Source organism: Manis pentadactyla, chromosome 4 (genome assembly GCF_030020395.1).
Source record: "Manis pentadactyla isolate mManPen7 chromosome 4, mManPen7.hap1, whole genome shotgun sequence".
Taxonomy (NCBI): Eukaryota; Metazoa; Chordata; class Mammalia; order Pholidota; family Manidae; genus Manis; species Manis pentadactyla.
The window spans coordinates 50846893-50872947 of NC_080022.1; the positions used below are offsets into that span (position 1 = coordinate 50846893).

General features: G+C 35.9%; 1 protein-coding gene across 8 annotated transcripts in view; it reads left to right on the forward strand.

Annotated features, from left to right (window-relative positions):
- PATJ (PATJ crumbs cell polarity complex component) overlaps positions 1-26055 on the forward strand; it is a 392045-nt gene that overhangs the window by 67082 nt on the left and 298908 nt on the right. For all 8 annotated transcript variants that reach the window (XM_057500268.1, XM_036911254.2, XM_057500269.1 and 5 more), the window contains exons 15-17: positions 3590-3724; positions 13085-13246; positions 16525-16656. In XM_057500268.1, coding sequence (XP_057356251.1) covers positions 3590-3724; positions 13085-13246; positions 16525-16656 — 429 coding nt within the window. The remainder of the gene's footprint in view (positions 1-3589; positions 3725-13084; positions 13247-16524; positions 16657-26055) is intronic.

Consider the following 26055-nt stretch of genomic DNA (forward strand, 5'->3'; position numbering starts at 1 on the left):
TTTTGGTATCCTGTTTTAGGGTCCTAAAAGTTAAGCTTTTAACAAAATGAATGAGCTGTGATTTGTTTCATGACAGGTCTCTCCACTCAGGTTGAAGGCCTGTAGCTTTCTTGATCTCATTTGATCTTCACCATTTTAGCACTGTCAGTAATTCACATAGTGGTCACACTTCCCTTGTGTCCTTTACTTGTCATATCAGGATCATGAAAATCCTGCTGCTCATTAACTTTGTCAATTTAAGTAGGACCCTTTGCAAAGCACATTGAATAAGCATCAAAAAGCATAACATGCACTGTGTGTGAAAGCATCAATCATCTTCTGTGGCATGCACTGCTGTCATTATAGCACTCTCTGCTCTCTTAGAACACAGAATACCGAAGGGGTGGACAACTGAAAGAGACAGATGAAATGGTTGATTTGTTTGGTTGCTAAATGCAGCTGGGACAGGTAATTAAACAGTCCTGCTCCTGCAGAGAAGCCTGCAGCACTGTAACATGACGTCTCAGAAACCCAGCTGTACTCAGATTTAGGTTCAGAACTAATATTAGGTAGGCCTCTTTCAGATTGACAGGTTTCGTAAACATCATTTCTGGCTTATTTGTTCAGCATGATTGAAGATGGAGCATGTGCATTTTATTCACTGTTTAAGCTTCTAGGGAGTGTGTGGTATGTATAAGTATCTGGGGGTCTAGCCTAGAAGGGCACAGACCAGTGTCTGGCAAGGCAAGGATTCCATGAGTGAGCCTCTGCTGGTCCTCAGTGCTCCCGACATATTCCTGACTTCAGCTGTGCCGTCTGGGTGGGGCCTGGCAGTCCACCATGTGAATATATAGGATTAGTAAAGGGGGCTGGAAGGGGAGATTGGAATCAGTTCCCTCCTCAACCTTCGAGTTTTATTTATTTATTTAATCCTTTAATTTTTTTATGGGAGCATATTATTAAGTAAGTAGCCAAGATCTGTGGGTACAGCAATGTCTTCGTTTTAATTTGGGCACTTCTATGCAGAAATTGTTACCATCATCTACTCAGCTGCTCAAAAATTTATCAGTTATCATTTTTACTCACCTTCCTCAGGCAGTGGCCCATCAGGTTCTTCCTGGGGCTGACTCATTCTTACTCTTCAAGCCTCACCATAGATGTCCCCATCTCTGAGAAACCTACTCTGACCAACTTGCCCAAATTCCACCAGTTGCATCTGATGTCTTGACCTAGATTAGTTCCTTCATAGAATTTACCACAATTAGTTGAATTATTTACTTGTTTGCTTATATCTGCTTGCTCTCTTGCTTGTTTCTTGTCTCTCTTCCAACACTAGATGTTAGTTCCATGGGGGTAGAGACTGTTTCATTCACCCTATAATTCCAGTTCATAACTCAAATCCTTGCACATAGTTTATACCCTGTTATATGCTGGATTTCATGTTCAAACTGGATTGTAGGTCCATAGTATGCTGGTAAATGTCTAGCTCTCAAAAAAAAAAGCAGCCTCAGTTTGTAGTGTGTACTGATATCTGTAGTGTAAATAGTCCCACCACGGCAAATTTCATGCTACCAAAAGGACATCACTGAACACTGAATTGGTAATTGATTGACATTGGCACTTCATTGGTGCAGGTTTCTGTGGTGTATCAGGACTATTTAATTACCCAGCCCTGCTGCATTTAGCAGCTAAACAGATCAACCATTTCATCTGTTTTTTTTCAGTTGTTTACATTTTAGTATTCTCTAAGTTCTTAGGTTGAGTCTTTCCACCAACATGTGTAACAGATAGAAGCCACTTCAAGAATATAGATAAAATGTAAAAATAATTAGGAGGTAACAGATTTTGAGTACTTATTATATTTATTTTTAATGGGATTTTAATTGTAACCATATACAATTTAATTTTTAATAAAGGTTATATTTAATAACTGGCTTTCAAAATTCCTGAAAATTGAACAATCTGCTCTCATAAGCAGGCTTCAGCACACCACTGGAGATGACCTTTGGGTGGACCCAGTGACCACTCTCTGCCCTAGTGTTTGCCTCATAGATAATGGGAGGAAGAGAGTTGACAGGAATGGATGGGTAAACTCTTATTACAGAAACATTTGTCTGAGAGTTCTTATTCACCTTTTACTACTAAAGAAAAAAACACTCATATCTCCTTCTGCTTGATATATATGATTTGGTACAATGACTAGATGAGAAAATGAGCTGGCAACAGTGGGAAATAAAGAAATCACAGAGTAAGAACAAGACTAAACAAAATATTAACCTTCCATTTAGAGTGCTGGGATATCTTATTGCCAGAAATGGTGTCGATCCTGAAGTGCTTCACGATCAAGAGCACTTAATTTTCAGAAAATTAGCCCAGGTCTAGAAGTCTCTTATGTCTATTTTAAGTCTTGAGGTCTTAGCGAGACTGCTTGCCACTTCACATTTGTCTCTGTGTCTGTAGTGGGATGGAAATAAGCCCCAGATGCAGCAAGGCCTTGGGGACTCTGGGGATCCAGAGCAGATGACTAAGTGGAGGTGACAAGCTCAGAGATAGGGATCACGGAGAACAGGAGGGAAGGAGCCGTGCTGTGCATGCATTGCCACCTTGTGTAGGGTTTTCTCCTTACCAGGCGTACAGTTAGAGGCGGGCCTGGTAAGTTTAGATAAACAGACTATTGATATAGGAGATACACATCATAATTAGCACCATTTACCATATTTGAATTTATACAGCCACAACAAGAAATCATTAGCTCCACCTTTAAAAGTCAAGGGAATGGAGTTTAGGGAATGCCTTTGACCTTTACAACCCACAACACTAAGATACTCATATCTTTTCTTTGACATTGACTGGAGTTTCTTAACCCTTGACTCATATCTGAGCCCATATGAATTCTTTTAAGCCAATGGCTTCCATCCTAGAGTGGAATAATGATTGCCATCCTTATTACACACCTATGTCTCCCTCAAAATCAAAAATTGTTTGCACTTGAGTTGGTGAGATGGAAAAGGACTTCTTGAGGGAGGTACCATCTTTCAGGGATTAGTTCAAATAACATTCAGTGAGCCCATGTTTAGTGCCTGGTACTATTCAGATTCTGAGATTATAGAGAGAAAGAATAAAGACTGCACTCAAGCAAGGGGAACAACCAAGACAATAGGAGTTTTAAACACAGTACGTTGTGAGCTGTGACAGGGTCCCCAGAAAGAGGTGCATTAACTCAGATACCAGGAAGGGCTTCATGGAAATTAGATCATACAGGGGAGCTAGAATGTTCTGGAGGGTGGGAAGCTCTGCAGAAAAGTAAAACACAGAATACATAACTATAGAAAGTTTGGAGTGCCTGTTACTTACAATTGAAAGCAGGATTTAGTAAATGAATTTCTCCATTCCTAGGGATTCTGACAGGAAAAGTAGAGTGAGAAGAAGAAGACAAATGACTTTGTATTTCCATGGCTTGTTATCCTGTTCTTGTCCTCTTTTGGGATCTGATTCAAGAGGTTTGGTGATCTGATTCAAGAAGTGGTTATTTTGTGTCAAAATAATATTTGATGGAGGATTGATGGATACGACCTTGTCCCATTTGATGTTATTCTGTGTTTTGCTGCAGCTGCTGCCCATTCACACTCTGAGGCTTGGCATGGAAGTGGATTCCTTTGATGGGCACCATTATATCTCTTCAATTGCTCCAGGTGGTCCTGTTGATACACTGAACCTCCTACAGCCAGAGGATGAGATTCTTGAGGTAAAATTTATGAGGGAAAAAAGACATAGCAAGAATTTCTAAGTTCTAGGGAAATGTGTCCTCACCAGAAATCTACTGAATCACATTATCACCAATGCCAGTGTACTGTGAGCCACTTAGACTGAAAAATATTTGGTGATTGTAGCTGCAATGCTGTATTGTATACCTGAAAGCTGCTGAAAGAGTCGATCTTAAGTGTTCTCACCACACACACACACATGCAGTGCTAACTATGTGAAGTAATAGGTGTGTTAACTAACCCCACTGTGATAATCATTTCACAATATATATGTATATCAAACCATCACATTGCACACCTTAAACTTAACACAAGGTTATATGTCAATTATGTTTCATTAAAACTGGAAGAAATAAAGACAAAAAAAAAAACTAACAGCTAATGTAATGGCAAAGGAAGTAGATAATATGCTTTCAGTTCATTTTCCCCATCTTTTGGGAATCCTGGGATGTCTTTTGAATGCTTATTTAAAATATTGACTAAGAAAGAGACTAATGTCCTAGTTTAGTTTGATCACGTAATTCTTTTTTTTTTTTAAGCAAAATTCTTTTTAAGAATCTAATAATCCCTGACCCTGGTTTGTAACACATAGTCACATTTATTTGCAGGCTTTGTTGATTATTTCTAATAAGGAAATAATTTTGTTACTATTTCTAATATGTTTGTGAGCTGGACAACCTCAGGCTTATATACTGCTGACAGGTTTTCAGATCGTCTCCAAGGGACTCCTCTCCTACACATAACAGTCTCTAGAGGGCTCACTCAGGGTCCCTGGGCCCTGAGTTCTTTCAACCAGAACAATTCTAGAGTACTTCTGCTTTGACATGCCTCTCTTGAGAGACTTTTTTAGATTGGAAAGTTCTGTAGCTAACACACCAAACAAACCAAACAATATTGAAACACTGAATTTTACAGATAAGATAATTAGGCATTGACTACCTATATTTTTCTTTTCTTTATTATTTTTTTTATTAAGGTATGATTGATATACACTCTTATGAAGGTTTCACATGAAAAAACAATGTGGTTACTGCATTTACCCATATTATCAAGTCCCCACCCATACCCCAGGTAGTCACTGTCCATCAGTGCAGCAAGATGCCACAGATTCACTATGTGCCTTCTCTGTGCTACACTGTTCTCCCCATGATCCCCCACACCATTTGTACTAAACATAATACCCCTCAATCCCCTTCACCTTCCCTTCCCACCTACCCTCCTACATCCCTCCCCTTTGGTAACCACTAGTTCATTCTTGGAGTCTCTGAGTCTGCTGCCATTTTGTTCCTTCAGTTTTGCTTCATTGTTATACTCCACAAATGAGGGAAATCATTTGGCATTTGTCTTTCTCCACCTGGCTTATTTCACTGAGCATAATGTCCTCCAACTCCATCCATGTTGTTGCAAATGGTAGGATTTGTTTCTTTCTTATGGCTGAATAGTATTCTATTGTGTATATGTACCACCTCTTCTTCACCAATTCATCTACTGATAGACACTTAGGTTGCTTCCATATCTTGGCTATTGTAAAAAGTGCTGCAATAAACATAGGAGTGCATATGTCTTTTTGAATCTGAGAAGTTGTATTCTTTGGGTAAATTCCCAGGTCAAATGGTATTTCTATTTTTAGTATTTTGAGGAACCTCCATATTGCTTTCCACAATGGTTGAACTAGCTTACATTCCCACCAGCAGTGTAGGAGGGTTCCCCTTTCGCCACATCCTTGCCACCATTTGTTGTTCTTAGATTTTTCAATGGTGGCCATCCTTACTGGTGTGAGGTGATATCTCATTGTGGTTTTAATTTTCATTTCCCTGATCATTAGTGATGTGGAGCATCTTTTCATTTGTCTGTCGGCCATCTGAATTTCTTCTTTCTGAATGTCTCTTCATATGCTCTGCCCATTTGTTAATTGGGTTATTTGCTTTTTGGGTGTTGAGGCGTATAAGTTCTTTATATATTTTGGATGTTAACCCCTTGCCAGATATGTCATTTACAAAAATATTCTCCCATACTGTAGGATGCATTTTTGTTCTGTTGATGGTGTCCTTTGCCATACAGAAACTTTTTAGTTTGATGTAGTCCCATGAGTTCATCTTTGCTTTTGTTTCCCTTGCTCGAGGATATGTGTTCAGGAACAAGTTGCTCATGCTTATATTCAGGAGATGTTTGCCTATGTTGTCTTCTAAGAGTTTTATGGTTTCATCACTTACATTCAAGTCTTTAATCCATTTCCAGTTTACTTTTGTGTATGGGGTCAAACAATAATCCAGTTTCATTCTTTTGCATGTAGCTGTCCAGTTTTGCCAATACCAGCTGTTGAAGAGGCTGTCATTTCCCCATTATATGTCCATGGCTCTTTTATCATATATTAATTGACCATATATGGTTAGGTTTATATCAGGGCTCTCTAGTCTATTCCATTGGTCTATGGGTCTGTTCTTGTGCCAGTACCAAATTGTCTTGATTACTGTGGCTTTGTAGTAGCGCTTGAAGTTGGGGAGCGTAATCCCCCCAGTTTTATTCTTCCTTCTCAGGATTGCTTTGGCTATTCATGGTGTTTTGTGGTTCCATATGAATTTTAGGATGATTTTCTCTAGTTCATTGAGGAATGCTGTTGGTATTTTGATAGGAATTGCATTGAATTTATAGATTGCTTTAGGCAGAATGGCCATTTTGACAATATTAATTCTTCCTATCCATGAGCACGGGATGTGTTTCCATTTATTGTTATCTTCTTTAATTACTCTCATCAGTGTCTTGTAGTTTTCAGAGTATAGGTCTTTCACTTCCTTGCTTAGGTTTATTCCTAGGTATTTTATTCTTTTTGATGTAATTGTGAATGGAATTGTTTTCCTGATTTCTCTCTCTTCTAGTTCATTGTTAGTGTATAGGAATGCCACAGATTTCTGTGTATTAATTTTGTATCCTGCAACTTTGCTGAATTCAGATATTAGATCTAGCAGTTTTGGAGTGGATTCTTTAGGGTTTTTTATGTACAATATTATGTCATCTGCAAACAGGGACTGTTTAACTTCTTCCTTACCAATCTGGATGCCTTTTATTTCTTTGTTTTGTCTGATTGCCGTGGCTAGGATCTCCAGTACTATGTTGAATAGAAGTGGGGAAAGTAGGCATCCTTGTCTTGTTCCTGATCTTAAAGGAAAAGCATTCAGCTTCTCACTCTTAAGTATAATGTTGGCTGTGGGTTTGTCATATATGGCCTTTATTATGTTGAGGTACTTGCCCTCCAAACCCATTTTGTTGAGAGTTTTTATCATGAATAGATGTTGAATTTTGTCAAATGCTTTTTCAGCATCTATGGAGATGATCATGTGGTTTTTGTCCTTCTTTTTGTTTATGTGGTGGATGATGTTGATGGATTTTCCAATGTTGTACCATCCTTGCATCTCTGGAACAAATCCTACTTGATCATGATGGATGATCTTTTTGATGTACTTTTGAATTCGGTCTGCTAATATTTTGTTGAGTATTTCTGCATCTATGTCATCAGGGATGTTGGTCTCTAGTTTTCTTTTTTTGTGGTGTCTTTGCCTGGTTTTGGTATTAGAGTGATGCTGCCCTCGCGTTTGGAAGTATTCCCTCTTCTTCTACTCTTTGGAAAACTTTAAGGAGGATGGGTATTAGGTCTTCACTAAATGTTTGATAAAATTCAGCGGTGAAGCCATCTGGTCCAGATGTTTTTTTTTTTTAAATAATTATTTTTTATTGAAGGGTAGTTGACGCACAGTATTACATTACATTGGTTTCAAGTGTACAACACAGTGGTAGAACATTTATATACATAATTCTAGGTTCCAGCTATCACCCTACCAAGCTGTTACAATATCTTGACTATATTCCTTATGCTATACATTACATCCCGGTTACTTATTTATTTTACCATTGGAAGTCTGTCCTTTTTTTTTTTTTTTTTTTTTTTTTGTGAGGGCATCTCTCATATTTATTGATCAAATGGTTGTTAACGACAATAAAATTCTGTATAGGGGAGTCAATGCTCAATGCACAATCATTAATCCACCCCAAGCCTAATTTTCGTCAGTCTCCAATCTTCTGAGGCATAACAAACAAGTTCTTACATGTAGAACAAATTCTTACATAATGAATAAGTTACATAGTGAACAGTACAAGGGCAGTCATCACAGAAACTTTCGGTTTTGCTCATGCATTATGAACTCTAAACAGTCAGTTCAAATATGAATACTCATTTGGTTTTTATACTTGATTTATATGTGGATACCACATTTCTCTCTTTATTATTATTATTTTTAATAAAATGCTGAAGTGGTAGGTAGATACAAGATAAAGGTAGAAAACATAGTTTAGTGTTGTAAGAGAGCAAATGTAGATGATCAGGTGTGTGCCTGTAGACTATGTGTTAATCCGAGCTAGACCAGGGCAATAAAACATCCACGTATGCAGAAGATTTCTCTCAGAACAGGGGGGGTGAGGTTCTAAGCCTCACCTCTGTTGATCCCCAATTTCTCACCTGATGGCCCCCCTGCGACTGTGCCTGTCTTAGGTTGTTCCTCCCTTGAGGAATCTTACCGGTCTCTGGCTAACCAGTCATCTTCCGGGGTCATACAGGGAAATGTGAAGTTGGTAAGTGAGAGGGAAGCCTTATTGTTTGAAAAGGTTAGCTTTTTACTTCTTTGCATATTTATGCCCTGTGGCTTCTATGCCCAGCATTTGTCTTGAGGTATCTTTACCACTTGGAAGAATTATGATACTCGGTAAATTTGATATGAGGCATGAATTCTATTTAAGGGTTGTAATTAGGAAGGAAGAAGAAAAGCTATAGAAGTAGCAGGCGGCAGAAAACCTGGGAAGATTGATTATTTCTTTGACATATCTTCTTGTAGAGTAACTTCAGCATATATAGGTTTTAAGCTACTACTTAAATTGCGCACACACATTAACATAATAGGAGTATAGTTACATAACCAAAGCATATCTGTAATTACCAGCCATCTCGAGTGAAACCAAGAAAACCAGTTAGGCACCTTAGGCATTTGTGAAAACTTATCTATGATATGGTGGATATTGTCCAACTGAACTTGAACAGTCTGAGAGAAATCAGACAAATTAAAACAACCCATTCCTGGGGACTGTTCACATGCCATATGTTCTTTTAACAGTAAATAGTCTGTAGTTGTAAGACTTTGGAGCGCTACAATTTGCACTTCTCCTAATTCTTGGTTGAGTTCCAACAGTATAGATCCAGTCAAATTTGTTGTTTTACTGTATGCACAGGCCAGCTTAGATATCTCCTTCCTCATTCCCATGGCAAGTCCAGGAACTGGTGGGATGAGTGCATCTACAGCTGTAGCAGTGTGTGGATCTTTGTTGGGGTTTTTTGATGATCATCTTCTGGCATGAGTCTTCCAGAGAGTGCAGATGTTGGAAGTTCTTTTTCATATCGTATCTTAGTTCATTTTCGGGGTAGCCCAATTAGGCTTTGATCCTCTGTATAAACACAAACAGACCCTTTGCCTACACTTTTATATGCCCTTTATACCCTTGTGTAGAACTCGTTGGAGGTTACCACACAGGAACTGGCCTTTTTTTTTTTTTTTTTTTTTTGCTTTGTTTTTGGTATCACTAATCTACACTTACATGACGAATATTATGTTTACTAGGCTCTCCCCTATACCAGGTCTCCCCTATAAACCCCTTTACAGTCACTGTCCATCAGCATAGCAAAATGTTGTAGAATCACTACTTGCCTTCTCTGTGTTGTACAGCCCTCCCTTTTCTCCTACCCCCCCATGCATGTTAATCTTAATACCCCCCTACTTCTCCCCCCCTTATCCCTCCCTACCCACCCATCCTCCCCAGTCCCTTTCCCTTTGGTACCTGTTAGTCCATTCTTGAGTTCTGTGATTCTGCTGCTGTTTTGTTCCTTCAGTTTTTCTTTTGTTCTTATATTCCACAGATAAGTGAAATCATTTGGTATTTCTCTTTCTCAGCTTTGGTCCAGATGTTTTCTAACTTCCATTTCACCGTTTTTTTTTCAAATACACCACACTACTTCCTAAGCTAAAAAAGGATGTGGGGAATGGTCACATTTAGAGAAGGCTTTGCAGAGGAGAGAATCCACAAAGAGACCTAGATTGGGTTTAATAGTACCAACATAGTATACTTAGCCAATATTAGTATCTCATGGGCCTTGATTCTTTCTAAGAAATGAGAAGGGTAGCAAATAGGTTTCTTTTGGGTGCAAACTGCAATTTTAGCAGTTGTCTGCCCACCTAGAGGATTAGCATATTGAGAATTCTGTGCCACATTTCAAGGTCAGAGGGAAAGGTGCTATGACTAGTTGCCAAATCCAGCATAAGCATGGGAGGGCAATGTGTTAGAGTCCTGTTTTAAGATGTAGTAAATTACTTATTTTAGAGGTGTCAAGGAATGATATTGGGATGCTTATCACAGATTAAAGCCCTATGTTTTACTACATGATTTATGGTTTTGTTTTGTTTTTGATGCTGAGATCATGTTCTTCTCTTCTGATTGACAGGGCACATAGCAAAGCTTTTTGGATATTGCACATAAGAATCTGTAGATTGGATGTCATTTCTGTAAAATGTAGTTGCTAGGTTTTGAGAAATGAGATATTTTTGTTTGGAGCTGTAGAAGTATAAGTAAAAACCCCTTTTTGTGGTAAAAATATATATACATAAGATTTACCATTTTAACCATTTTTAGTATACAGTTCAGGAGCATTAAGTGTGATTTGCAACTTTTATTAGTAGTTGATAAAGAAATATTGGCTGGATCTGAGTAGAGCAAGTACAGATGATCCCAGTATCAACTGAGTCCTCTATGCCTTAACCAGGATTAGAATCCCATAGACCTTCCACCTTATAATAGAGTATGATGTAATAAGGTACTAAAATGTTTTGAATTCTTAAGTATAAATTTCTGGTGACAGAATGGGATAGAAAAAGAAGCATGGATTTAGTAGTCAGAAAGAGCTGCTTCTCTTTCTGAATTTACCACAGCTTAACCATGTATCCCTAAGCATGTCATTTAACTTTTTTGAGCATCAGTTTCTTCATCCATAAATGCCTACTTCACCATCTGTTTGTGAGGGTCTAATGGAATATTGTCCATGCAACTATAAAGCATTATCTCACTGTGAGATATTGGCAGTATATCTCTGTCAAAAGGCATTAATGAAGTTTAATGGGATGGGATTGAATGAGATAATATAGTGGGAAAATACTAGTACAGTATTATGTACTCTGCAAATATGTAATGTGTGTATGAATATTTGAGGTTTGATAAGTACTTAAGAGGGTCTAAAGTTGAAGGGCCTAGAGAAATACTGTGAACTCTAAAATAAAAATTGCCTCTGGATACCCGAATATAGAAACAGAAAAAATGTCTGTAAAGTTAGCCAAATAAACTTCTGAGCTTAAAGTGTGTTTGTGTGTATGTGTTTAATGTACTCCTTAGAGCTTAAAACCAGAAACACAAATATGCTTTGGGGTTAGAACATTGTGCCAAGTCTCAGCCCAGAGCTGCTATTTACAGCAGCCATAAATCCCCTTAGAAGGGAGTTGGTAATGGGAAATGTGACCCATCCCTTTAGTGATAAAGAGTAGTGAGGAGGACTACCAGGCACTGCTATAATAACTGGAGACAATTCAAATGAATAAATAATGAGCTAGTAAATATTTAAATGTGCTCCAAGATAAAAACCTGAAAAGTGATTTTCTAATTTGTCGAAGTAATGTGAAACACAAATACTTGTATATGGGTGAAGTTCCTGCTTTGATTGTGTCCGCTTGCTATATTTTCAGTGTAGGTTACTGTGAATCTGGGTGACTTTAGAGTGTTCTGTGTTGTTGCACTGGTTGGCACCGTGGACCTGGTGGGACAATGATGTGTACTCCTCTGCCCATTTTTGTGTGAAGATTTACTTTCAGGTCTTCCAAGACAAATCTTCATCTGCTGCTGTCCCTTGGATCCCTTTCATCAGTCATACATCTTGGGAGACATTGTTTACTTTCTACTAGGGCTAGCTCCCTGAAGCACATATGGGTCTCTCTACTCTGCAGTGATTTCTTTGTAAATAATTAAGAGGCAGGGAGATTATGTCTGGCCCAGTGGCTAAGTGCTTGGTATGGTACGGGCCCAAGAGTGGTTCCAAGGGATGATTGACTTGGAGCTCAGACCGCTGCTGACAGGATGCTTCCAGCAACCCCTGATGCTCTTATTCTCTGAGCAGTGACAGATTTTATGGAAAGGTTCCTCCCCGGAAAGTCAGCCTTGACAGTTATCTGGACATTAGCACTGCACCTGTCAGAAATTAATGCCAGACCAGAAATTTCTTTAAAACTAATAACACTGCTGAATCCTCCCAGGAAGGTAGGAGTCAGATGTGAAAAGATTATTTGTTGCCTGGATTATGTTCATGCCTCAGCTTTTTGGGAGTAGCACACAGAAAACTTTTAGTGACTTTTAGTCCAAACTGAGAGAGCTCCTTGAGCTAAAGTCATATATATGAAAAATTAGTCTTATCTAAGTCATCTTTGGTGCAAAATATAGTTATCATGCACTAAAAATAATATGAAATTTAGATAATTTTTGGTGATAAGTGTTAATCATCAGTAAGGAATAGTTAGTTATCTTTTTGTTCTTTTAAATACATGACACACATGTGGTATAATTTGAAGACATTTCCTGTATTTGATGGCTGTGTCAGCAGAACATGTAAGATTAGAACTGATGTAAAGTTATATTTCTTTTCTATAGAAGTGATTTTTTCTAAGATGGTATTAAAAGTTTATAGAATGTGAAAGAAAATTGTGAACTGATAACTAAATTTTGACAGCTCAGTGTCTAAGATTTTGTTACCTATGCCTTATAAGTTGGGAAGTTTTAACAGCCTTAAAATAAGTGTTAATATTTATAGTAATCTTCTTATGAAATGCAAAGGCATAAAGAAATGGTCTCAGGAGGCTGTAAATGACATTTAGTGTGTTTTTGGAGAGAGAGGTAGAAGCAGATGAGAATACAACATTGGAAAAGCCATGGAGGTCTGAAAAATCAGGCAGATCACTTACCTAGTTGTCATCTGCACACATTTTACACTTTGTTTCCAAAATTCAACAAAGGTTTAGCTTTAATTTTTATAAATTTTAAGGACTTCAAATGTTTTTAGTTACTACTGAATAATATGGTTACCTATAGGGCCTTTGTTTACAGGGAAAATTAAATTATATCCTGTTTTCATTTTGATAGATTAATGCAAGCGAGAGATTTTTTCTTTTTTCACTGGGGCCCCAATTCTAACTTATCCCATGTCTTTCTAGGTCAATGGTGTGCAGCTCTATGGGAAATCTCGCCGGGAAGCAGTCTCCTTCCTTAAAGAAGTTCCACCCCCCTTCACCTTGGTTTGCTGTCGAAGGTTTTTTGATGATGAAGCCTCTGTAGATGAACCAAGGACAGCTGAAGCCTCTCTTCCTGAGATGGAGGTACTAGATGAGTATATTGTGGTTCTCATAGGAATTCCCATTCATCAAGGATGCCCCGAAGAGTATATTATGATATGACGGGAGGGGAACAAATTTCCTTCCTTTTTTATTTGACTACAGTAGCTTTCAGGCAACAATGCATAGCTTTTCAAATTGTTACTTTTCATTTAACATCATAAAACTTCCCTTCTTTTTTTCTTCTTCGTTTTTACTTGAAATGTTGCTGGCATTATTGAGCATGCACTTTGATTTTTAGAGAACCTTTTTGTAGTGATTGCCTGGGCTCATTACTTTTGGCTCCCAGTTCAGTTCAGTTTACCCTAATAAGTTTAAGATATTGGTGAGTGTTGAATATCCAATGGACTTCCCTTTTTCAGATCCCTAAAAATATGATGTATGACGAATTTTGGAGTCTAAAAATTGCTGTAAAAGCCTTCAGAAGGTTAGGGAATAAAATTGTACTTTCTGTTCTCTTGTAATTCTTTTTTAAAAGGACATTGTAATTAGGAAAACAATTTTAAGCACATGTTTTGCCATCTTATGCTATTTGTAAGCCCGTTTTTTATGACATCTTACCCCCTTTCCAGACTCATAGATTGCAATGCCATTAACACAAGTTATATACATGGGCCTTCCCTTTTACCTGCCTATAGTCTGAATTTCAAGATACATGGTCCCTAATTATGTCTCAACCACTTAATGATTGTGAGTCTTTGAGCAAATAACTTGAATTTCTGTTCATATTCTTCCTCTGAAAATAGAGAAATGTATAGTTCTTAGCCACCTCATCATTTTGCATAACAAGGAAACGAAGTGATATGTGTAAAGTTCTTAGTGCAATGTCTTACACATGGAAAATGTTCAGTCAAGTCAACTGTAGCTCTCCTTGCCTCCTCCAGTTCACCCATCTGTGTTTTCTGATTTCCCAAGGTACATATGAGTCTGGCACTGTTTAATATCACATGTATTTTAGTATATATGAAGCTTTGTCTTTACAGGAGTATTGTCAGCTCCTGTGGGCAGATGTCATCCTTTAAAATTACTTTGTCTCTCATAGTGTTGTTATTCTGTACTGGATATATAAAAAGTGCTTAGGAAATTATTGTTTAGTGATTGAAAACCTTTTTTAATGTTTATCTTTGGTAAAAGGTATTTCAAGGGAAGGACTTGAATGCTACACTTTTGTGATTCTTGCTATCTTTACTAAATTTAAATGTGGGTGATGGCTTACCTCTAAAGGTTGATAAAATGCCTTTAATCTTATAGGGTGTGTAAATCACCAACCCAACTTGCTGACTCTATGCTCCCATCTGTCACACTTCACCACAATGGGTAAACAACAGCTTTAAATTATGGTAAATGCCAGCCTTGCTGCCCATTAGTTGATTGCTTTCCATTCTGTAAATACAGGAGTTATGCAGAATTGATTGTATTAAAGTGATATATTTCAGATTGGAGTATTATATCGTATATATCTTGGATGCATCGAAATTTCTATAAACTTGGGTTTTGTTCTCTTGTAACTCTTTTTTAAAAAGGACATTGTAATTAGTCAAATAATTGTATGTATTTTTTTTTTTTTAAATCCTGACTCTCTTTTCTTTTGTATTTTCATTTATTCCCATACCATCTTAGGTTCTTAAATCCTATCTGGTTAGGCAGCTCAGCCAAAATTCTAATGCTTATTAATCAGTGAGGGTATTAAATGCCCCAGCAAAACATCAGTCATTGTATTAGCCACTGGTACTTTACTTTTTATTGGAAGGTATAAGTTTTCTTTTTATTTCCTTACATTAGGCTGATAAATACTGAGATTATTGATCTAGAATGTGCCCACTAATTTGAAGTTTTGTAATTCAAGAACCCAAAAATTGCTCCTATGTTTAGATTCAGCCCACCATGGATTGAGTATTGACTTTTCATGCCCTGTGGAGACAGTTTGAGATTTTTAATTTTACACACACACACACACACACACACAATTTATCTATTAGCTATGGTACCTTACTCTTCCATACTAAAGGGGTTCCTCCCCTGACTTTGATTCCATTAAATGGGTTTTCTTATCCAGGTCACTCAAAATTATGTCTGTAGGAATGGTGCACTTGCATTTTATTTGCAAAGATCACCTTAAGTTTTAAGAAGTCTGCCTTTAAAAATTATTTAGTCTGTACCTTTATTAAAAAAGAGTTTCAAGGGAAACCTACTCATAGATGGATGATTCATTAATGTATTGAACAAATATTTATTGAGTGTCTACTATGAACTAGGCAGTATTGTGGGTTGAGCAGATAACTATGGTTAAATTCTGTGATAGCCAGCACTCTTTCCATTCTAGGCAGGATTTTGTTAGTTGCTGGAGCTAAGAAGAAAAAAGAAACATTTCTTGAGATTCAGATAGAAGTTCAGAGTATTTGGGGGATGGTAAATCTTATGGAAACAACAAATATAAATAGTATAAAAATGGAAGATTAAAGCAGCTATTCTCTTTCTGCATAGCTGAGTCATTGACCCCCTATCATTTAGCTTCCTAGAATTCCATATAGCAGTGGCTTCTCCCTGAGAGGAGGGGGAGCCTGGAATAGGGGCCTTGAGGGTGTGAAGTCAGGGATAATATGTAATCAGAGACCTTTGTACTGGATAGGTGTGCTGACACTCTCCCTCAAAATCAGATTCTTATGTCAACTCAGTGATTTTTTTTTTTACCTGTTTTTAGACTTACATGATTCCCACACACTTGGATTTTTTTTTCACCTTATTTTTCTACTAAAGTTTTTCTTGAGAATTTCCCAGGAGCCAACAGAAGTGGTTTCCTTGTGTCCTGCCATGGCCTTTCTCTGTGTCGGCATCTTTCTCTCTGTCTCTTACTGTAATTATAAATTCAGATATTGGTACTTAAATATTGTATAAGCTTTGTCTTTGTATGATATTTTCATTCTTAAATTGCATATTTTTCCTTCTATGCTTCTAATGGGATGACAGAACTCATTGAAGTATAAGAGGTCAGTGTTAATACTTTGAATGAAACAGGCACATTACATTAAAAAAAAAAAACTATGAACAATCTGTGTTTTTAAGTGCTTGAATTCCTGTGAAGATCTTATACTGGAGTGTGTGTGCCCCAGTGCATGCCCCTTGTAAAAAGATTAAAGGAAAAACAGCATTTTTTTGCCAAAGAGAATTCAAAGTTTGAGGAATCTATGAGCTTCGTAATATTTTATTCTTCCCAAAATTGAAAGGATGGTGTTTTGAAGCATTTATCTTCTTTGGTATTTCAGGCTGACCACAATATAGATGTCAGTACTGAAGAGGATGATGACGGGGAATTAGCACTATGGTCTCCTGAAGTCAAGATGGTTGAACTAGTGAAAGATCAGAAAGGCTTGGGATTCAGCATTTTGGATTACCAGGTATAAAAATGACATAGTGTTTTGGAGTAATTAGTTTTTGGAGTAATTAGTATTAAAGTTATGTGCAGTAGTAATTGTGTAAGGCACCCATTTACTAGCAAAACTGAATGGTTTGATATCTAATGCTACTGCCCAAAGATGGAGTGTTAGAATTTCCATTGTTACCTTTGCAATTGAGAGCTCCCTTAGTGATTGAAATGATGGATGATACAATAATTGGACAGTAAAGGAAGCAATAGTTTTATACCCATGGATTCTTTTAGAGCCTGGAACTTGATGAATTTTTTTTTAATGGAGGGTTTTTTCCTCAGCTTCATTGAGATATAGTTCACATATCATAAAATCCACTCATTTAAAGCATACTGCTCGGTCGTTTTAGTATATCCAGAGTTCTCTGACCATCATTACACTCTAATTTTAGAAGAATATCATCACCCCAAAAAGAAACCCCATTCACATTACCAGTCATTCCCAATTCTCACTCTCTTCTTTCTCCCCTTCAAATAAAAGGTTTTATTGTTTAGCTTACCTGTCAATCTCAGTTCACTTAATTAAGTAGAAATGTTCTTGGTCAATTTATATATTATGTTTATATGTAATATAGAACACATAATATTTATGTATTTATATATATTCCAACTATAACGAGGTAAAGTTACTGATTCACTTGCCAGAGGGGTGGGGGAGATGTGAAAGATTACAATAGGACATGTATATATTTTACCAATTTATAGTATTTTTAGACCTTATTATTATCATAGGAAACTTAAAACTGTTGGTAAGAAATCTCCTCACTTTTAAGATGCATATTTTAATACTTTATTGCTGCCTAAACGCATTGTGGTTTAATAAAGCAAAATGTACTCTATCAAAGCTTATAAAATGCCAAGTGATAACAAAAATCAATTTTTTAAAAATATAATAAAGCAATCGGGAACAGATTTAAAGAAAAATACTTTGAGCATTATATAAGAACATTAAATTCTATATTTTGGCAGTCTGATTTAAGATTACTGAAATAGCTAATTTTTGCTGATGTATTTCTGTGCCAGATAACCCTTTCTATTATTAGAACTTCTCTTTGAAATATTCCAAATAATGCATATTTGGGAAATATTTTTATGAAGAAATATCAATACTGAAATATTATGGACATTTATATATTGGTTAATATTAGGACATATAAAACAAATAGCAGGCATTATCTATCATTTTTTCCAGCCTAGTGTAACCCTATTACCTAGCACATGGTGGGTGATTAATAAATATATACAGAATGATTGAGTAATGTTTAGGTTGGCCAGAATTAGCTGTAACTAAATGAACACATTAAGTGGGATTTTTTTGTTAACTAATTTGGTAACTGGGATTTAGTTTAGAAAACACCTTTCAGATGTAGTCTTAGATATTCAGCTGTATTTCCATTATCACTAGAAAGTATATTTATTTGCTTTTTTTTTTTTAACTGAAGTCCAGACTTTATTCAGATTTCTGAGGTTTCCATTGATATCCTTTGTCTGTTCCAGGATCCCATCCAGAATGTCATTACATTTAGTTGTCATTATCTCCTTAAGCTCCTCTTGGTTGTGATAGCTTCTCAGAATTTCCTTGCTTCTGATGGCCTTGACAGTCTTGAGGAGTAACGGTCAGGTATTTTGTAGAATGTCCTTCAACCTGATGTGTTCTTATGATTACACTGGTGGTGTGAGCTTTTGAAAGGACCACACAGATAAAGTGTGTTTCTTGTCATACACTATCAAGTGTTTGTGACTGTAGATGTGAACTTTGACTTCCTGGTTGAGGTAATGTGTCAGGTTTCTCCATTATACAATTACTCTTTTTCTCTTCTTGCACACTGTTTGGAAGGAAGATACTGTAAGCAACCCACATTTAAGGAGTGGGGAGTTATGTTCCACCTCCTTGAGTGTGGAGTATCTACATAAATTATTTGGAATTCTTTTGCACAGGAGATTTGTCTGTTTTTTCCCATTTACTTATTTCTTCACTTCAATATGGATTCATGTATATCTGCTTTATACTTTGAGCTATAAGTTGATACTACTTTGTTTATTTTGTTTCCCAAATTGTTCCAGGTTTGGCCATTGGGAACACTTTCTGTTAGCTCCTGTGTTGCAGTGATATACTTCGTCATTGTGTGTGTGTGTGTTTTTTTTTTGGTATCGTTAATACAGTTACTTGAACAACATTATCATCACTACACTCTCCCTAATATCAAGTCCCCCCTCCCACATACCCCATTACAGTCACTGCCCATCAGCATAGCAAGACACTATAGAATCATTACCTGTCTTCTCTGCATATACTGCCTTTTCCGTTTCCCCCCCACCACGCTACATTATGTGTGCTAATCATAATGCCCCTTTATCCCCCTTATCCCTCCCTTCCCACCCATCCTCCCCAGTCCCTTTCCCTTTGGTAACTTAGTCCATTATTGGGTTCTGTGAGATTTATTTACATTTTTATATAATAAATATTTGTCATAGTCATTGCTCTTACTCTCCTAAGGGTAAGAACAAAATAAATAAATAAAACTGCAGGTTTATATTTTGCATATTACATATGTTAATGCAGAGAAGTGCTTCAGAAATTAAAACCAAAACAAACAAGTAAAAGACTGAAAGAAAACTTGATAGTCCTTAACAGTGTAATCCCTAGCTAACAGAAAATTTTCTTTATCAGTTCTGAGCTTTACACTTTTTAAAAGGAGTCAGTTTTAAATATGCAAATTTTTTTCCTTTACTGCGTTCCTATAGGTATACATGTAACATACCTTTGGTTTTTTTCACAATTTTATTTTTATTTATAAAATTCGAGGTGTTTCATTCCCCCTTCATCCATTATAATAATTATTATACATACTGATACTTATGCACAAATTATATAAAGTACTTTTGCTACAATAGAAGTATTAGATATTCTTTTTGCCTTTGTGCCTCTTGGAAATATGATAGAAAAGTATTTCATTTTCAAAATGCTACTTTGATTCATGTTATGGGGCTCAGCTTATTTACTTCTGTAGTTAAACCTAGGAAGAAAAAACATTTAATCTTAAATTGAATTTTTTGCTTAAGTCAATCTTAAGTACATTTACTTACAGTTTTATACAGCACATTTTGACCATTTGTCAGTTGTATGCAGAACTGTTGTTCACTATGACATTTAGGTGACACATAAACGCAATTTAAAATTTGATTTGGGGCAAGTTAATTAATTGGTTATACCATCCCTTGTTGTAATTAGGTAATAAATTCTAAAGTTCAAAAATATTTTTTGCAAGGCCAGGTGAAAGTTTAGCAAAAGCCACAAAAGGCCATGTTCCTGGCAATTATTGTATTTGATGTGTCCTGTATAGATTTATTAGATAACTGAATAGGGCCAGTGAAGATCCACCTCCTATGCCCCCACCCTCCCTTAGCATACTTAGAATAAGTACTATAGAAACATCTTGGTCACAGGGAGAAAGTTTACATAGAATGGGAGAGCGTCCAGGTTGTAAAGGACCTGCATTAGCAGTATTGAAGAGATTAAAAATTTATTTTGGAATATTAATTTCAGTTAACCACTTTTTCACTAATGCATTTTTATCTGGAATAATAAAAACTTTCTCAAGACGCTGACACATTTACATACAACATCTGTTTCATTGATCCTAATGCAATTTCTTCATCTTTAAAAGGGGGATAATAATATCTAGCTCAAAAGATTATTGAGGATTAAATAAGTTGATGTGTAAAGAAGTGGGAAATGTTACATTATTATAGGAATATATTAATAATCATCCAATTTAGAAAATGAACACAACAGTTTTGATATATACTTTGAAGACAGAAACATACTACAACATGATCTTATTCTATCAATTTTTATTTGAGTTAGGAAAATTAAAAGTAGATGCCTTAGTTTAGTGAAGTATAAATTTAATTGTAAAATTATATTCTAAAATGCAGCCAACTCTTGATGAGCCATATGTGAATTACCCAACTGTGGATTATTGGCCAGAGATTTGCTTTTTATATAAATTGAACTGAACCTTAGGAAAAGATGAGTGAACAGATAAAGGATCTTGACTTGGCCATAGAACTACGGGGTAGCTGCATGGAGAGGTGATTCATTCACCACTGATGTAAGTTTTGTAGTTGAGCAAAGAAAACAAGTGTGCCTTTATACCTAAAACAAAGAAGTTGAATCTAATAATAAAGCTTATCATATGGCCAAAGAGTAAAATATGGAAATTCGTTTTCATGAAAGCATTTAAAACAGATTGGGGCAAAGGAAATGGAGAAAGCAACAGGGAAGACATAGTAAATATGATTCAGGTTGTAAGTCTCCTTATTAGATTTTAGGACAAAGTGGTGTAGCTTTTATTGTCTGTGATTTGAACGGACTCCAATATTCTAGGCACTACTCCATGTGGTGGCTAGTTAAAATCCTGCCATAATCCTGCCATTTTTGTACCATATCAGTGAGTCATTGGTCACTGTCATGGAGAACAACAATGTGCAAAATTTTTCAAGAGCATGAATATTATGGTTTAACTATTTACTCTGTTTCTAAGCAATGTAAAACTTTAAATATTTGGTTATAAGTTTTTATAGTTCTTTGCAGTTTTTAGGTGTGGTTTGCATATTGTGCCTTAGTTATCTTTGTCTTGATTATATGTAATCTGTATTCCTTGGAATATTTCTAATATTCATACTAATGGTAATCTTATACAAATTGAGTAATAATAGCTAATGTCTATTGAGTGTTTACTATTTGCTAGGCACTGTTGTAATTGCCTTGTGTATTTCTCACAAGAACCATACAAAGTAAGAACAATTTTTACCCTCATTTTAGAAGTGAGGAATCTGAGGCACAGAGAGATTAAATAACTAGTCCAAGTTCACACAGCTAGGATATGGCAGAACTAGAATTTGAATTCAAGCAGTTGGCTGCCAGGATCTGTGCTTTTAATCACCATATACTACACTCTTTTTTTCCTTATGAGTGATATTTTTCCATGTGCCTTTTATTACAGGGGACTCCTGTAAAACTTATTACAGCAGGTTGTCCTGTTTTTTTCCAGCTTGCAAAAAATTTCTTAAAGACAAGCTGCTAAATAGTATTATCATTTTTAATACTTACATGAAAGCTTAGTAATTATTAAAAATTAATATAGTGTGCTCTTATGCATTGGGTAAGAGCTAGTGTTTATTGTTTTAAATGAAAATAATTACAAAGTTAAGAATCCTAAATTAGTGCAAGTAATTTGTTGTGGATTAGTGTTCAATAATGAAGCAACTATTAGGTAGTCTGAGAGTCTGTAATTTTTAATTTCTACAAAAAAGCTTGAAATATCTTTAGAACTGTGTGGATTTTACCTTTGGTTGACCTTATAAATTAAACATGGCAAGTGGATATTTTCTAGTGTTTTGATTTATGTTGAACTTTGAATAACCCCTCATGATTATAATTCACTGGAAATGTTTGACATTAGCCAATTTTTGAACATTAGCCATGATATTGCCATTCTTGATACTTTTTGAATTTCAGTGATTTAGAAGGTAAAATTTATTAACTAATAATTCTCCCTCCCATATCTCATTCCTTATTTTTTCCCCCTCATGATATGGATGGACTCAATTTTTTGCCAAAGTAGATATTTTTGAAAGACTTCAGGTTTATCTCAGACGCTGAGGCAGATAAAAATAGAAAGCATAATAACACAGCCATTGAGAGGTGATTCATATAAATAGTGTTAGTAATGTTCTAAAAAGTTGTTTGAAAAGCCAAAGACAAATGATGACTCATTAAAAACAGTGAAAATATTCCTCCCTATAAAAATTAAGTGATTAATTTTTCTTAACAGAAGAAATGGGTTATAAAACCTAGATAGTATGAATATGAAACGTGGCAGTATTGCCAAGTCTTGGATATGGTATGTCTTAGTATGTGAGAAAAACTCAGTGTGCGGTTTTGCCTGACTACTAACTTTAGGTAGAATTCTCTTTTAAAAAGGTTTTCAAAGGTTGGAGGAAGGAATTGTATAAATTTCATGTATGTGAATTTAACTTAGCTTTCTTTTCATATGGACACTGGAATGACTTTCTGTGCACATTGGAAGTGTTTTAAAAATAAGTGATATATAAGCATCTTATTACGCTGATGGACAGTGACTGTAATGGGGTATGTGGTGGGAACTTGATAATGGGGGGAGTCTAGTAACCATAATGTTGCTCATCTAATTATACATTAATGATATGAAATAAATAAAACATAAATAAATAAATAAATAAATTATATATAAATATAACATAGCATAAAAATTTAAAGGTATGTGAAGGTATCTGCTACAAGTAAATCTACCTCTGACCATAATTCTTCACTCCTCCCATATAAAACCTCCTGTTTTCCTATCTGTCCTCCCAGAGATATTTTATACATACACAGCTTTATATTATAAGTAATTATTTTTTTGTTGCTTAATGTTTTTTGTTTTTTTACACATAAATGGAATGTGTCAAACATACTTTAAGCACATTGCTGTTTTCTTCAATTGTATGTTCTTTCATTTTGGTACTTATAGAGCTACCTAATTCTTTTTAATGACTACATAGTGTATTAGTGTCGATATACAATAATTTATTTAACTAATCTCCTATATCCAGTTGGTAGGTATTTCAAATGAAGCTATAGTTGATATTTTTGTAATTCTTTTATTCTTTGTAAAAAGATGGAAATAATTCTTGTGATAAATTCCTAGAAGTAGTGGAATTCTCATCAAACAAGAATATGTCTTTTAAATTTTGGTACATTTTTACTAAATTGCTTGAACATAATTGTATGTGAGACTCACTTGTATTTAGACCATTTAAAATTGATGCCTTCATATGTAGAGTAATTTGTTAAATCAGATAATTCTCAGGGAAAATAAAGTATAAGCAGGTATGTAATTCCTGAATTTGCTAATGGTTTTCCATTATATGGACAGATTAAGTGATAGCAATATATAACTACCAATTTTGTTTCAACTTAATAATGGCAGTAATCAATTTATTGATCTCTGTAGCTAAGAGGGCATAAACTAATTATATTCAGACCATATTCTTAGTGCCCAAAACTCTATTCCTATTTCTTCTACCATTTTTAATCTTGTTTATCAGAAAAGTGATTTTAAAAATGGATGAAATTAAGGACCTTAATTTTTTGCTTTGAAATTTGAATACATAGTGTTTAGTAATAACTTGTTGAAGGCCACTGTCTTTATGTTCATATTAGCTGATTAGTTTGTAGAATCCAGGATAGAGAATTTGGTAGGTATTGACATAATTTTAACATGTAATAGTACATGTATTAGTAACATTAAACAGTCAGATACAAACCTATACTATTTCCAGAATCTAAGCTATACAGGACAGTAATGTATTATAAGTTACTATATAATTTTTCTGAATTCTCAAGGGATCTCATAATATGGATACCAGTATCTGCTTTTTGTTTTTCTTTTGTTGTTGTTTTTTTCTTTTTTTTTTTAGGAGTTCTTTGGGTCGGGTTCACCCATGTAGGATTAAGATACTAAGACTAAAAACAAAGTGCAGTCAGTTCTCCATGAAGGGCAGTATCTGTATTCTTGCAAATATATAGCCTACTATTGAACAAACCACACAGCTGCATTTAAAGATCACTTTTGCTTGCACTTGGAACTGATAAAGTCTACTCTTTGCCTATCCCTAATTCTTATCCACATGTATTTTTATTAACATCAAAGTACTGTAAGCTCCAGTGCCAACTGGGCTGAAGATTTCTTTTCACAGAGGATTTGCTTCCTTTCCCTCTATGGGAAAGTTCTATATCCTTTAAATCATTTTAAGCTGCTTCATTTGAAAAATAATTCCCAGTACTGTGTTCATAGAGTGGACTGATTGTGGCCAGTGGGGAAATTCTCTCTTGGCTTTAAGATTGCTTTTCAAGCCTGTGAAGTGGGTGAATGAAGGGAGCCCACTCCTGGTGTGTGGAGTTTATAGTGTGCTCAGGATGATGACTGACTTCCAAAAACCTCAGTGCAGCACGACTAAAGGCATCAGGAGACCAGAAGCCACTTAATAAGAGATCAAAGAGGCTGTGTGTTTATCAGCTTGAAATCCAGATAGTACAGATCAAAAGCTTGCCTTAGTGAGGCAGCTGCAGGGGGATGAAGTTAGCAGGAGGCCTCAAATATCTTAAGTCAGGCCTGATGTTGAACTTTGCGGGAATTTCATGGCTCCCCTGGAATACGAATTTGGCAAAAAATCCCATTGTGTCTAATAGTGGGGGTAGAGAATAGAGGGTAGGCAGCAAATGCCTGTCAGATGAGTGGTGCTTTCTCATAAGGTAGCTTTCCTTTTAACAAGTATTTCTTAAGGGCAGTTTCTCTTTCGTACTAGAAGGCATTGCTGTGGAGGAGATCCTGAAAATGATATATCTGTTGTATTACCTTTAGTGGGTATTTCAGAAATGGCCAAACTATAAACGTTAGTGTTTATGACACAACCATGGAGAGCTAAAGTATAGGCATGAAGATGCTAAGATTTACTGCAGTGCCTGGTAATTACATCTTTCCTGTGAAATGTTCAAGATATTCCTGGAAGTTAGTCCGTATCAGTCTGTATGCATCTGTGTCTCCCATGTAATTAAAAACAGAACAATAGCTCCAAAAAAAAAAAAAAAGAAAGAAAGAAAAGAAGAAGAAGATGACGAAGAGTCTAGGTGTAGGTTTATTTTGGAAGTTTCCACCTGATTCTGATGTTAGCATTGAGAACCATGGTAATAGATGAAAGTCATAACCCTTCCTAGAATATAGCAGAAAGATTGAATCAAATCCAAAAAACATATTGAGAATCTGTTATCCCAAGGCATGGTGATTTTTACTACTCTTCCCTGTTTGTGGGTGACACTTGGGGCCAGGCAGTGATCCAGAGAAGCCTTGCTTCCCCCAGTGAGGGCCAGGAAATGGCGCTGCCTCCTTCTGGTTCCGAAGGCCTAATTTGTTAATGATGCATGAAAGGGGATTGACTGCCTGATCCTACAAACCATTTTCTAGGGCTCAAGTTCCCCTTTCAGCTGTTCCCTCTGTATTTTACTTTCGTCAGATATTACATTCATCACTATGCCACTGTGAATATACAAGAGCACAAGCTGCCAAATCAGGAAGGACCAGGATTTGTGTTCTGGCTGTAACATCTTACTAAGACTTTGGACAGGATTGTTAATGTTTCTTATTCTCAGTTTACTAAAATAATAATCTCTGAAATAGAATTAATATTTGCCTTATAAAGCCTGTGAAGACTAAATTAAAGATTTATATAAGTGCCCACACTTTTCTAGGCATCAAAATGTGTTATTAGTTACTGAAAAATGGTG